Source organism: Thermobia domestica, chromosome 11 (assembly GCF_964235325.1).
Source record: "Thermobia domestica chromosome 11, izTheDome1.hap1.1, whole genome shotgun sequence".
NCBI classification, from domain to species: Eukaryota; Metazoa; Arthropoda; class Insecta; order Zygentoma; family Lepismatidae; genus Thermobia; species Thermobia domestica.
In genome coordinates, this window is record NC_137464.1 from 49,403,811 (window position 1) to 49,419,483 (window position 15,673).

The following is a 15,673-nucleotide window of genomic DNA, read 5'->3' on the forward strand; positions in this document are numbered from 1 at the left end:
GTCGAAAAATTGTAAAAGCTTTTCCAGGATAGCCATCCTGAATGAGATTATCCTATAACTTAAACTTGAAATCAAATAGAGGAACTAGTGAGAGGTTCCTACGCAGAGGGCGGAGTTGACAACAGCGTAAAAATCATCTTAGGAGTAAAACACTACGTATAAATTGCAAGAGGAAAAGTCTTATATTATACCTTTGAATTAGATTAAAGAAAAGAATTATACATCTTTTTTATATATACAATCGTAATTTATTAGTAACTCAATATATAGTATACATTATATTCTTCTAGCTTCTTTGGTTTTGCTTCCAAAGCAGCCAAAACCATGATAGTCACGACACTTTCCTCATCCCCTGCTTGGCGTCAAGAGAAATTAGCACCAAGGGCGCCATCGTTTCTTGACATTATCCGAATTTACCGTTACTCATGCAGTCTATAGAATTCAAATTTCAATGGGTAATGTAGGAGGCACGTCTCTGTGTTTGTTTTCTATTGATCTTTCCATGTTATGCATCGACCATTTGCTTAAAATGAGATTTTAAGAAAAAATGTTCCCATAAGATTTAAAGCCTAAAAATAATACGTCCATGGTACATTAGAATTAAACCTCTTCTTCCCAGAAAAAATATCATTTTTCTTTACTTCAATTTTTTATTATACATATACACCACATTTGATTTCAAGTTCTACTTTAATATTTGTCTCACATGGCTCAATTATAAGAGGCTCATCTCTAGCAGTCTGTACAATTGCAGATCATGTGTGTTTGTAGCGGACAGCATCGTGTCTGGGTTGTTTGTTCTTGAGTTCTTTCGCTTTTCGCTATTCCTCATAATCTTCTACAAACATTCACTTTCGTTAATTTTTCGTCACGCTAGGCTAAAGAGTATAAGTGTGGGTCGTTAAGGATTATAATTATTTCATTTCATTTACAAATATTTCTTTCTCGTTGATAAATCTATTTGATTCTTTATATATAAGTAAGACAATAGAAGTAGAAAAAAGTGAATATATTGGATAATTAAGAGGAAAAAGATAAATAATCTACCTTCATACATAGATAAAGAGGAAGAGTATAGGAAGAATATTACAATAAGTATATTATATTAACTTGAATGGTATTGCATCATGGTGTGTTGAAAGGCTGTCCCGGCCACGTAGATCTTTGTTGGGTGTGAACACGCGTCTGTGCTTACGTTCACCAACCCAACTCTCTTGGAGACTACTGGAACGGCCTGTTCTGAGTGTTTTGATCATGTAGGATGTCCCAGAGTATCATAAACTACACCGACTTCATATTGCACCACGGTTCGAAATCCACATAAATAACATGTTGCCTAAGAACGTATCAGGAATCAATTTTACATGAGCAATACCTTATCAGCACACTACTCATATAAAACCATTATTTTCGACTTTCTACGTCTGATTTAAAGTAGATCTCTAATTGCCTTATGAGACTGAGTAACAGAGATATCCAATGTCGTGAGTTCAGAATTTGAGATCAATCAAGCTCGATCTCCACAAATGAGCGAGAGCCCGTGTGAATTCAAGTCACAGTATGATCTAGTGCAAGCTCCAATGGGGCTAGTAAGAACGTACACGAGCGATTGCGAGCCTCGTTAAAGATAACGAGCCAGAATCCTTAATGAGCGCGATATCGAGCTAACAAAGTTTAATTGAGGAAAGCAATCTGAGCTCGAGCTAGTGCGAGTCTAACCTAGTTTGAGTCTTACCAAGATTAGTGAGCACGAAGCACATTGAGGATAGTAATACTGAGCCTGGGCGAACTCCAGTAAGCTCCCATTGCAAAATAGTAATGTATGGGTACTTAAAAGTTTGACCTCAAAAGGGAACTCGAGTAGCAAAGACACGCGCGTAAACCATCATGCTATTCTCACTAGATCAAGCTGAAAATCATTACGAACATCTTTCTTTCTTTCAGCTTAACGTGTCTTTTAGGCTAAGAGAAACGGATTATTAATGATGATGATGATTATGGAATAATAGGTGAAATGAGAAAATGGTACGAGAAAAACCACGAACACGTTGTTGTCCACCACAATCTCATTTGGGCGGGAATCGAACCAGGGACCAGAGGTAAGGAATCACTGAGCTACTATGCTTCCCATCATTACGAACACAGTGATACCTCTACATTAAATGATTTGACAGTAATATTTCAACAATTAAAATAGCTATGTAGAAATATTTACATCAAAATCTAATGAATCAATAGAGTCTGTAATCTCAACGATAATCGAACTCGGTACCATTTATACCAAACCATTAATCATTTTAGATATGGTAATTCCCAATTTGAGTCATGTTGGCAATAGATAACAAAAGAGGGCAGAACACAGAATTTACATCTGATCTTCATGTTATCTCTTCTTTTATAATTATAACCCCCCAATTAACTTTTACAATCCAAATAAATTTTGAATAACGACAGCAGTAAGTTGAAGTGACACTTTTAATATCCGATCATCTTTATAGCCAGCTGAAACGCTTTTATACTGTGCATTCCTTTGTGTTTGTGACAGGGACGGAATGCAATTTGTTGCTGCAGATGAAAGTCTAATGGGGCAGATAAGTAAACCAAGGGAAAAGAACTCTTCTTTTGCCGATGTTGCGCAAGAGGTAAAGATTTTTTTTTTAATATTACATATTCTACTGGCAAGAAACCAACATCTAATAAAAGAGAGAGAGAAAAAGAGAAATGAAAAAAGTCAAACAAGAGAATTTGCGTGTTATCAAGTAACTGTTACCGATGATTCTTCTGGTTCGTCCTTTCTTTCCTTTTTTTATTGAAGATATGCATAACGGTTGTCAGTTGTCTACAATGTTCGGGAATCCATGCCAAGATTAGGCTCTTATTAAAACGTCACCCCATTACGAGTTTCTCCACCTCTTTCTTGCGCTACAGGAATAAAGGACGGGCGGATGATGCCGCTTTTGACGTTGATGACTACTGAGAAAGCTCTTCCCAGAACGAGAAACAGAAGAGAGGATGTTACCCTAAGATGGATCTTAATTTGAGAAAAGGGGCAGTACAGTGGCGTAAATTTTAACCCTGGTAATTGACTCCCATTAAAACCGTAACTACTGCGCCATCCGGTAAAAGGAGAGAAAAGCGCGCAGCGGGGTGAAGACAGCGGAAAACTACACGTTTTGGCGTTTGTCCAGAGGTTGCTGCCAAACTCCCAAACAGAATCTCGACACGTTTTACCCGTATCCGTTCGTATACGCTACGATCACTTGGAGTTTCGCTTCACTTGGTTGGGTTTTCGAAGACTTCTTTTTCTCTTCTTTTGGTGACTTCCAACACGGAAAATCTTAATCACTTTCCGGTTTTAGTTCTTTCTCTCGTGTCATCGACGGAGTGTAATTTGCCGGAAGGAAAAATTTAGGTGTTTCCTCCTTCCCCCTTTTTCGTCCTCTCTGATATGCTTATTGGAGTGACAAAATATGATAAAATAATCGCAGAATTTATTTTCGTTCTTGGTTAAATTGGGTAATATATTTTTCTATTGTTTGCTCATATGAACAAAATGTAGCAGGAGCATAGTGTTAACATAAGTGATCAAAGTTATTCTGAAATGTTAAAACTAAGGATTATTCATAATTTTATCAATAAAAAATTACTTCTGTACTCAAAACAATAACAATGAGGTACGGTGACTTAGTGGTGCCTGAGGTCTCTGATACCAGATGCGAGAGGTCTCTGATTTGATCTCAGGCTATGCGAATTTGAGGGGGTAACATGGTATCTGTGAGTTTTCTGGGGTGCTTCCGTTTTCTCCCACATTTTCATTCCTCCAATTCTTTCATTATTATATACTTTCATGAATAAACTGTTTCCTTTAGCTTATAGAGCACAACTTTGAGCGTAAAACTATAGCTTTCATTTCCATATTACAAAAATATCTAGTCTGAACAGGTGTAATCATCTGTATTATGCTGGATACGTTGCAAAACTACGCTCATCTCCGGATTTTATTTTTATTTTTTATTTTTATTTTTTCTCTTTTCTTTCTTTCTTTCTTTTTTTCTTTCTTTTCTTTTCTTTTTTTTTTTTGAAATTCGGAGACAATAGTGCAAAATGTGATTGTGTAAATGCCAGAAAATATCGTTTTACGCCTTACTTAAATGACATAGTTGTAACCACGTGAACATCACAGGTGGCCTCCAGGTGTGCGATTAATCATTGGTGGGTAGTACATGCAACGCCCACTTGTTAACCAAATGTTTCATTAGATAGATAAACACCAAATGAATAGGAAGTATAAAAGTTGGCACAAAGAAAGCATCTGGACAGTATTCTTCCAGAAGACAAGAAATGGAGCGAAGCCAGCGGGAGGATTGTTATCCAGCAGTAAATGCTCAAAGATATCCAGTTAGCATTGCATTAGTATTAACTCAAGATATACCAGTAGTCTATGGGGTCAATACCTTCCAACTAACTATATCGGCAAATACATGAGATGTTCGGCTATAAAAACTGACCTGTCAAAAACGTTCCACCATGATATCGTTAAGACTGCCTAACATGATATCTAGCCCACTGTGAGTAGACCCAAGAACAATAGGTTAGGGCTACTCTTCACTAATAAGTACCGGTTCCGTTAAAACTTGTACTTCCGGCGAGGATCAGGGACATATTATTATACTGTCAATGTTATAGAACAAGATAATTGTGGCAGTTCGTGGTTATGATCTGGGATGGCATCATGCTGTGTGTCTTCCTATACTGTGACGGGTGTGATCTATCAGAAATTATCCTGTAACAATATGAGTGACTCTTCTATGACGCACATGTACTTAGATTTCTTTTAATGGACGACTATGTCTATTCACACAGGAACCAGATACTGAAGGGATATCTGCAACACGAGAACATTGTGTTTGGAAATGGCCACCCCGCTCCTGGATTATAATTCAGTTGAACGTGTTTGGGACGACTTTGAAAGTTGGATTGCAATCCGAAATCCCCTATCATGATTCTGGAAGTCTTTCAATTGGTATTTGTACAGGAATGGGTTATATTACCATAGAACTGGTCGATAATTTCATTCAAAGTATGAGAAAACGCTATGCAATATGTATACAACTTCAGGGTGACCACAGCTCACACTGAATGTTTCTGAAGATTACAAATGGGACGGATGTACAATTTACAAGATAAATTCATACGAGGAAGATGTCTTACAATTATCATTTGCTGTGTTTCTGTCTCATTTGATCTTCAGTGTTGTCTCTGGATATCTCTCCCACTCATCTGATTCCACAAATCGGTATCGGTCCCCTTCTTCATTTGTGTATCACTTTCCATGGCTTCCCATGATGTCTCTCAACTTCTAGATGATAGTATGTATGTAATCCATACCCCTAACCCAAGTGTTACAACATACGTGGCACCAGAGAAAGGGAGAGATATGATCATTTACTGAAATACTGAGAAGACAAAGTAATATATTTAAGATTCCGCTCCCCTAAATCATCCCTCTTCCGCCAGATGGCAACACTTTATGAAACGTTGAAAATAACATCCTTAACAACATTGTGGGTAACGCTATCAATCAATTTGTAGAATTGAAACAGTAGATTCCCATGTCTAGTGATTTTTAAAATCATGTTATACTTCCAACTTTGTTAATCTCAAATACAGTCTTTTTCAGTTTTTTTTTTTTTTGTTAAATACTTGTTGAAATGTTGATTCCTGATAAGTAAAGAGGCCGCGGTGACTCATTGGTAGAGCGTTCACCTGTGGTGCATGGGGTTCTTGATTCGATCCTAGCTCACGCCAAGTGAGCTTTGCGGTGGATAAACACCGTGTGAATGGGCTTTCTTCGCTTTCTCTCATTTCCTCCCACTTTCTTCATTCCACCATTTTCATTCATTTCTCATCATCACCGTCTGCTTCAGCCTAGCCGGCATAAACGTGGGACGTAAAACTTCATCTCCTAGTAAGTCCAATAATTTGTATGATTTGTAATAATAACTCATAAAACAAACACCATGTTTCTTCTTCCAAATCTATCAACTACGTTACATAATTCCTGCAAATTCCTCTGTAAATTCCTGTACGTGTTCCGTGTTTAGAAAATAAATAAATAAATCCTTCATGAGTTCCATATTATGAATACGTTTCCCAATAGACGAATCAGTATTATGCTCTGGTATGATTAACCGTGTTGCAGCATTGATCAACAAGCAACCGTCCAACTTTGTCTAATTTGCAACACTGTGCGTGGAAGGGGGTGAATGGTTCCAACCAACTGCTTGCCGTCTCTCTGAAAGCTGGCCCAGGCTGCTCCGGATATTGCTTCTGGCTTCGTGCTAAAACTTGGTCAGGCAAACTACGATAGATCCATTTGACACGATTCGCCTTGAAAAGCGGAAAGTAAAGAAACACGTCAATTTATTGCCTATATTAGGAAGCTGCCTCCCAAACTGCATGTCTTCTTGTAACGATGAAACCTTTTTTTTGCTCTAGTATTAGCTTTTTTTCCTCCTTAACTAGGCACTTCGAAAGATAGCCTTGCTTTTATAACTATCATCTCGTTCATCTCAAAATGTTTATTGCGAGCCCGAGATTGATAAAAGGATATTTTATGATAGCCATTTTAATTAGGATACATTTGGTTCATTTCTTAATTAATATTTAAGTAAAGTTAGCTTCAACTTAAAGTTGTCCACTGGACAGATATTTACTATCAACAAAAATATAATTTCTTCTGGAATGAAAGAAACTACACATAATTTTTAATTATAAATAGTTTATCTTTAAATTATTTGCAGTGGCGACTTGTCAGGGAAGTCACATTGGTAAAAAAAGTATAACTTTATCGCTCAAGCTAAGGAAACTTTCTTTATATACAGTACATATCACTTCTTGTATACAAGAACTTGAGAATTACAATATTAGGTGAGTTTCCTTCCCCAAACTATACGCAGCAGAATGGTATTATTATTATTATTATTATTATTATTATTATTATTATTATTATTATTATTATTATTATTATTATTATTATTATTTTACCGATGTGAATGTTGCTACGATTTTCTACTGATCGAAATCTACTGATCGATCGGAAAATTCATATATATAATGACTACGAGAGATGAAGGACCAACAATATATTGCTCAACTGAAACCCTTTAGTTAAGTTAAGTCTTTCATGGATTGTAAACCCAGGAGATATAATGAACTGGTTGATTGATAATTCTATTCTTTGAGTTCAGCTGATTTTGAGTCCCTTTCAGCAGCGAGGCTATATGAGACCGCACCTACTGATTAACGTGGAATCCGATTCACATGAGCTCCCGCCGTGAATCAAACCCAGGTCTCCCTCACCAAAGACGCGTACGTTAACCACTTAACCACGAAGGAGCTCTAATTGTATTCTTGGTTAGGAGCGATGTGGTAAAGCATGAGGCTTACAGTTTGAAGTGAGTCCTAAACCATTATGCTCTCTCAACGAGGTTCGAACCCAGGATTTCATAAAACAACACGTTGTAGTTACTAGAGGATAAAATAGAATTATCAGGAAATTTTATTCAAGGGGAAAGTAGCATTCCACAGAATCTTAAATTTCTACGGCAAAAATATTACCCGGCTCATATATTTATGCAAATATAGAAGGAAGTGGTTTAACCTCAACAAAATCCATAAACACAATTTCGTCCATCAAAAACTCACATGGTCTGAGACCGCTTTCACCATAGATGAGCACTTTATCACTAAGCCACATTCTCCCACACAGAGATCGAGTATGTTATCCTATAGACCTATTATGGCCACTATAAATAAGGTAACTACACCTAGTAGCTCACTCTATACGTTTATCTCATATTACTCTTACAACACTCTTCATATCAGGGGCTCCTACACTACTCAAGTGACCTCTGAATTGAATAGTTACGATTGCGTGAATACACCAACACTCATTTAACTTCAAATTTCCATGCAAAAATTCTGCTATATTTTATAAGTAAACTCATAGTCTATACAGGAAAGCTATCTCAATATGTCGGCATGTTACACTCTCACTAACACTTACTGCCAAATAGCATACTAACACAATCTCTCCGCAACAGATACGAAGTAACCGAGATTACAGAAGTATAAGATATACGACATGTTTTGCTGTGTTTTGATTATATGAAACACTAATGCTAGCATAAGTATTGTAGGTAGATATGGAAATTATATTCTTCTTTATATAGTTGCTTAGCTGCTAAATATGATCGTATGTAACCATTCATCTTATACAGAATAGAGTTTTGTTTGGAGGACGAACAGATTCACTGAATTACTTTGTACAGAGTAATTGGCCATGTTAAAATTAAGTGAAGAAATAAGTAATTGGCCGTATTAAAAAGAAGTGAAAAATAATTCCTGTAGGCTGACATCGTTGCTTATGCAACCAGCATTCCTACATAGTAATGCAGAGAAGTCTATATCGCAAGGATACTACCATGTAAAATAAGTAACAGCAGTGCGTTAACTAAATTTTTGAAACTCTTCTTTTCAGGGTGATATTGTTCACTACAACTCAAAAGAAGGTGTAATTATGAGTAACCAGAGTTTGGTTCTGCAGAAGGTGAAAAGGAACAGAGCGGGTAACTACACGTGTACTGCATCAAACACTGAAGGTGATGGAGAAAGTAATTCGCTTCCTTTGCTCATTATGTGTAAGTAGATATTCTTTTATTTAATGGAACTAATGATCATACTCACCAAAGTTAATGTTCTTTACTTAAGACGAAAAGAACACTATTGTGGAAGGGGAAGTTAGTACTTTACATGGGGAAATATACATTATATTTAGCCATTTAAGTCATTTAAGTCAGCCATTTAAATCAAAAGTCTCCAATTGGTTGCGAAAATTCAATGTGATATTGATTTTAGCCTTCATTTCAGCAGCGAGGCTATATAACACATAGACCTGCAGCTTAACGTGGGTTATGAATAACATTAGCTCCTGCCGGGAATCGATCCTGGGTCTCCCACACCAAAGGTGCGTACGAGGGAGCTCGTGAAGTCTAAACTTTAAGGCATTGAAGAATGAAACATTCCATTTATGATATCAACATATCGAGAAAATTAGCTCTATATGTCCATATGTGAACCCTGGCGTATCGCTTGTAAAAGACTGGAAATAAAATTTGAAATTACGAATATTTGAATGGAGTCTAAATTTTGAGTGATTTTGACCAAACTTATTCTTGAGACATCAGCTCCATTAATTGACGTAAATACAAAGCATACATATATATATTTGTATGCATAATGGCCCAAAATATGTTTCTTGCTCAGTTTGTTATCTTCCACATTCTTAGGAAGAAGTCAAATTTATATTACAAGGACTTTTGCTTTTGTGATATGATTGATACATGACGATGTGCGCTTCCTAGAATATTGAATAAAATTTTACTATTCTTACATTCACATCCTAAACTTGGAGCATGACACTAGACTGATTTTTGTTGATTAATAGACAGAAACTGTTATGGACCTAGACGATTGGAAAGTACCAGACTAGAACAACCCTATCTACAAGACAGAGATTAAGCAGGTACTTGGAAATAACTAATAACGACAAGGCTAATAAACACACACACACACACACACACACACACACACACACATATATATATATATATATATATATATATATATATATATATATATATATATATATATATATATATATATATATATATATATATATATATATATATATATATATGTCGAATAAACACTAAAATATATTTAGAAACTACTTTTTATACCCTTTTGAACAACATAACAACATATAAATAATCTCTTTGCACAAATACGAGACTACAACGCTTAGTCAAATGTATGCTTGATAGCAAAAGTTTAACTTTTGTTGCAGAAGATAGGTTATAAATGGCATGAATCTATAGTTTATAGCATAAGATACAAGCACATTTACTCTTATTACCTATCAAATCTGATAATGCACATAAAAGACAATATTGCTTACCATTCACTCACAAGAAAGGTCAAATTTGAACTTAAGGTTTACAGGGTATTCTTCAGGAAGAATTTTCTTTCTTGCTTGAATTCTTTTAACTGAAGATGCAATTTTTTAATAGATGGAATTGTATCGAAGATTATTATTTTCCTTAAATTATTGTAATTTTGTTCCCATACTTAATCAAGAATCTACAATGTTGTCTAATATCTTATTTGCTCTAAAAATAGTCTGAAGTGTAATTTCGTAGTTTGAAAGATAATAATACAAAAAGGGTGTCTCACTATTCAGTGTTCCAGAATATTTTAATAAAAATCTGTGTTGATTTTATTGAGATCCACGTGATCCTAGAGAAAAAAAAAAACGAATGTTTGGAACAAATTTTGATAACATTCTTTCATCGATCACGCGATCGGAATCAGTTTGTTTTAAGCTCATTTACGGTACGATTACTATCAATGTACGGAATTTAGTCAATGTATGATTATTTTTGTGTGCCAGGTTCTTATCAGGAAGGCAGTTAGTGTTAACGTGAAGTCTGTTTCTCGTGAACGGTTGCTCATAATTATTATACTCTAAAAGTATTCTATGTTATTAACTGCTATCAACATAGGAACTTTCGTCCTTCTTGGTTCAAAAGTCTGAAAAATCACTTTTAACGAGTAGAACAACTTTTCGGCCACTATTGCTTAAAGACAAACCAATCGAATTCGTATCTTTCTGATTTGTATTCTGAATGCTTGATCATCGTGCAAAATTTAGTTGATGCAGTTCAAACTTTCTTTAATAATAATAAAGATGACTTCAGAAAATCTTCCAATTAGTTTCAATCGTCTTCTAATCCGATCAGAACTCCGACATCTCGGTAGCAAAACTATTCATGAATACTAGGCCTGTTCAACTCAATACACTTGTCATATGTTATAATTTTTTATCTCGTAATTATATTTATGGATTACGCACGTAAATACATTTACGATCACCATTAGTCTTCAAAATTCGATTCTATGTGTAAAGCATTTACCTCTACTTAGTTTCTTTAATTCATGTTTCAATATTTCAAATTCAACATAATTGATCGTAATAGTGTTTGACGTACTAAACAGCAAAATGTTTTCACACCTGTTTAATGTGTAGTTAATTATTAGTATTCAGTGTTATTTGACATTTCCAAATCAATATAAGCACGCGTGGAAGGAGTGATTGGCCACCCTAACAAACACGGTAAAGCAAACACCCGTTGAATTCAGGAGTAAACATTTAAACTTGGCATACATAACATACGTACATATACGCACACATATTTAGGTAGAGAGTATGTTTAATATTTACACTGTGTGATTATTAGTTTGTCATTCTCTTTTGAGATTAGCGTAGAAGTTTTTTGCTCCCCTCACTCATTTTCGTATTTATAAATGTTTAACAACCCAAAAGAAATTCAGAAAAACGTATGACAGTTTAATATCAACATAGCCTGAGTTTTGACAATCGCAAGGTTCTTGTAGAGTCTGGGGTACAATGAAAAAATTCGACGTAATTTTCACAAAGATTACTGTAATTAAATAAATTAAACTTTTGTTATTGTAACAAATTACTTTATTTATCTGCTGTGAATATGTGTCATAATAAGTATTATTATTAGTTAACACAACTGTTTAGAATAATTTTGTCAATACTATAAATTTGAGGTCAATAAATTGAAAAAAATACATTTTTATTCAGCAAGCCTCTTTCGTTCTGCCAAAATATTAGTAATTTAGATATGTAGTAAAATATTGTGGAATGCTCGGAAATACCATTTTACTGTGTGGAAGGAGGGACTAAAATAAAACTAACCAAGAATCATGTTCATTGCCTCTTTCGTGTTCTCAAAATTCAACTTTTGTCTAGTAAAGTAATTTAAACTGCAATATTAAAACTTCTGTAAGTTATTTCTATCTTTACCTTAATTTTAAAGAATCTTTCAACCAAAATAATGTTTTAACTTACGGTACTGTCCGAGATTTAACGATCAACAAGCAGATGGAACAACTTACCGTACTTGTTCCCAAGAATTTAGATGTATTTTTGCACATAAGGTATTTTTCTAATTGTTTTATTTTGTACATTTTCCTCCACAATTTTAGTTCAATATTTGCTTTTGGACTTTACAATTATTCTTCAGTTGTATAATGTACCTTACTTCTCAAAGCAAAAAACTTGCGAGATCTCTGCAGTAACAGCAATTACGTACGTCCGACTCTTATCTCTATCAAGTACCTGGTCTTGACCCCCACACATTCATCATATCAGAGATTCACATCCAGTAACGTTTAGTTCAGCTTCTGACAACACCATCAAAAAAAAAAAAAAACGTTTATAAACGTCCTTTGTATTAAATAATATTAAATGGCATTTTTGAAGTCTGTGATTCACAAATCATGCTTTTTAAATAACTTCTAGTGAATTTAAATGGCATAAAATGTAACCAAATAATGGAGTAGCAAATGATGCAGCTAATACAGATCAAAAGATTCAGTTTAACATAATTCATAATCAGTTTTCATTATATATTCTGGGTTTATGATTTTTTTTATTTATTGATTATTTTTATTATTACCCACGCAACAGTTGAATGTAAGTGGCAGTCATTTTAGTGCAGCTGCACCCAAGGAAGTATCATGTGTATATTAAAGTTATAATTTATTACATTAATAACATGTTTACGTTTGGGATTTTTTATTATTAATATTATAAATTTCAAAAGTGACATGCCTGTGAAGCTTCAATCGGTACTGCTGCATTAACATGATTGTCACTTACATTGAACTATTCCTCCATTTTCCTCAATCCACTGCTGCATTGACGTTACTGTCGCTTACATTGAACTACTATTCCACTTTCCTCAGCCCACTGCTGCATTGATGTTACTTTCGCTTACATTGAACTATTGCTCCACTTTCCTCAATCCACTGCTGCAATGACGTTACTGTCGCTTACATTGAACTAATATTCCACTTTCCTCAACCCACTGCTGGATTAACGTGACTGTCGTTTACATTGAACTATTGTTCCATTTTTCTCAACCCACTACTGCATTAACGTGACTGTCACTTACATTGAACTATTTTTTCATTTTCTTCAATCCACTGCTGCAATGACGTTACTGTCGCTTACATTGAACTAATATTCCACTTTTTTCAACCCATTGCTGCATTAACGTGACTGTCGTTTATATTGAACTTTGTTCTATTTTTCTCAATCCATTGCTGCATTAACGTTACCGTTACTTAAATTGAACTATTGTTCCATTTTCCTCAATCCACTGCTGCACTAACGTGACTGTCGCTTACATTGAAGTATTCCTCCATTTTCCTCAATCCACTGCTGCGTAGACGTTACTGTCGCTTACATTGAACTACTGTTCCACTTTCCTCAACCCACTGCTGCATTAACGTGACTGTCGTTTACATTGAACTTTTGTTCTATTTTTTTCAATCCACTGCTGCATTAACGTGAGTGTCGCTTAAATTGAACTATTGTTTCATTTTCCTCAACCTAGTGTTCCATTAACGTTGAGGTCTACTGTCGCTTACATTGAACTATTGTTCCATTTTCCTCAACGCACTTTATAGATCCAAGAGATATATGAAAAAGATAGAAAAGAACGCCATCAGAGGCATAGTAAGAGAATACGAACAATGTAACTAATATTAGAGTCTAGACGTCGATTGTGTAACCTTCCAGTTTAACGTCTCACGGTTATATGTCCTTCAGACTAAGGGAGACTGATGATTAGAGCAAGTAAATAATGATGCAAGAAATTGTGAATTGAAAATGTGGGAAGAAAGAGTACCCGGAGAAAACTCACTGACATGATGATTTCCACCACAAACTTGCTTGACCGGGATCCAACTAGGGACCCCAAGCACCAGAGGTAAGCACCGTACCCACTGAGCCACTGTGCCCCTTTAGAGGTCGATTTTAAATACAATATATTAATTAAACTTTCTTATTCTCTGTTGAGTAAAACTCTACTAATTTAGATCTATTTAATTATCGAATGAAATTTGAAAAAAAAAATAAATAAAGATTCTTGCAACTTCTTCACAACCTCTAAGTCAAATTTACGGAATGGAAATCTCGTTAAATTTACAACGTCATGATGGTGAAGAAGAAACATAAAGCTAAAGAGAATTTTTAAAATTACGTATTACCTTTATGATGCATATCCTGTCATATATTGTTGTTTTCAGTTTAACTGCATATCCTTTTTAATTGCATATCCTAATTTATCCTAATAATTGCATATCCTTTTTAATTGCATATCCTAATTTATCCTGTCATATATTGTTGTTTTCAGTTTTGATTTGTTCCCTCCTCTTCAAAATACCTCCATTTTGTCACCGGTGGCGAAAGAAATATTACTATATTCTGACAAAATAAAGAGAGATTTTGAGTATTCTCATACCGTAGTATAACTGAAAAAAAAAAAGATTTGAATAAAGACAAATCACAAAACCTCACTTTCTCATGTTTATTTCAGACAAGCCATTTTGTAAACCAGATCAGAAGAAAGTGTATGGCGTTGCACGAGACGAGGACGCTCATGTAGTGTGTGATGTAGAGTCGTATCCTGCTCCCACCAGCTTCAAATGGTCGTTCAACAACACGTCGGAAACGATCGATGTGGCCAATTCCAATTTTAAGAATATTGGCACCTCGAGCGTCCTAACGCATACACCGAAAACGGAGATGGATTACGGAACCGTTATGTGTTGGGCGGCAAATCTACTCGGTCAACAAAAGGAGCCCTGTGTCTTTCACATTATTACAGCAGGTAAGATGAAGATTCAAGTGTCTTGTGCATATATATATTTTTTCTTTTCATCCAATTTATCATTCATAGAAACTCCAATAATGAAACTTTTTTTTCTTTCTTTTGAAAAGCATCTTTCGTACAAAGTGTAGGTATTATTACTCTTAATTAGTACAACTAAACCAGGTTTTCTCAGTCAATATCATATCACAATGTCCCTATCATCACATCCTTTTGCCAGCATTTCCTAAAACTAATTTTCGGTTTGTAATAAGCTTTTCGATTATTTCTACTTATCGGCTATACAAGTTGTACTGCTTGAATAGTAAGTGGCCTAACCTCAAAAATTGAACTAAAAAGTGCACTAATTTTTTCATATACTTCTATAGATGAGCGCTTTTTTTTTAAAAAAAAAAAAAAAGCTACTTGTAAACAGTCAATTTTAAAACCATAAACTACAGTATGATTTTGGTTGCCAACATGACAAAAAAAAAATGAATTGTTCATGAGATATATCCGACTTCAAATTGAGGAGTCCCGGATTCGATTCCCGGAGGGGACAATCGGTCGAAAAAGTGTAAAAGCTTTTTCAGACTAGCTATCTTGAGTATGGTTTTTCCTGGGTTTTCCTCATTCACACCAGACAAATGCCGAGATGGTGCCTAACATAAGGTCTCAGGCTGTTTCCTTCCTCCAACCAATCCTACCTTCCTTCCATTTCCTTGGATAATGTAATCGCCGAGGGATATGATACCTCATACGTAACGGGCTAACATGGCTATAGAAGCCGGAAGTCCAAAATATAGTTCTTAATCCCAGTCAACTTCAAATTTCACTCCTGGTGTAACATTTCAAAATTTGGA

At 35.1% G+C, this 15,673-nt stretch overlaps 1 protein-coding gene across 1 annotated transcript in view; it reads left to right on the forward strand.

Moving 5' to 3' along the window:
• Nucleotides 1-15,673, forward strand: part of side-VI (sidestep VI transmembrane protein) — a 740,122-nt gene that overhangs the window by 692,952 nt on the left and 31,497 nt on the right. The window contains exons 10-11 of the mRNA XM_081732407.1: nt 8,543-8,702; nt 14,538-14,831. Coding sequence (XP_081588533.1) covers nt 8,543-8,702; nt 14,538-14,831 — 454 coding nt within the window. The remainder of the gene's footprint in view (nt 1-8,542; nt 8,703-14,537; nt 14,832-15,673) is intronic.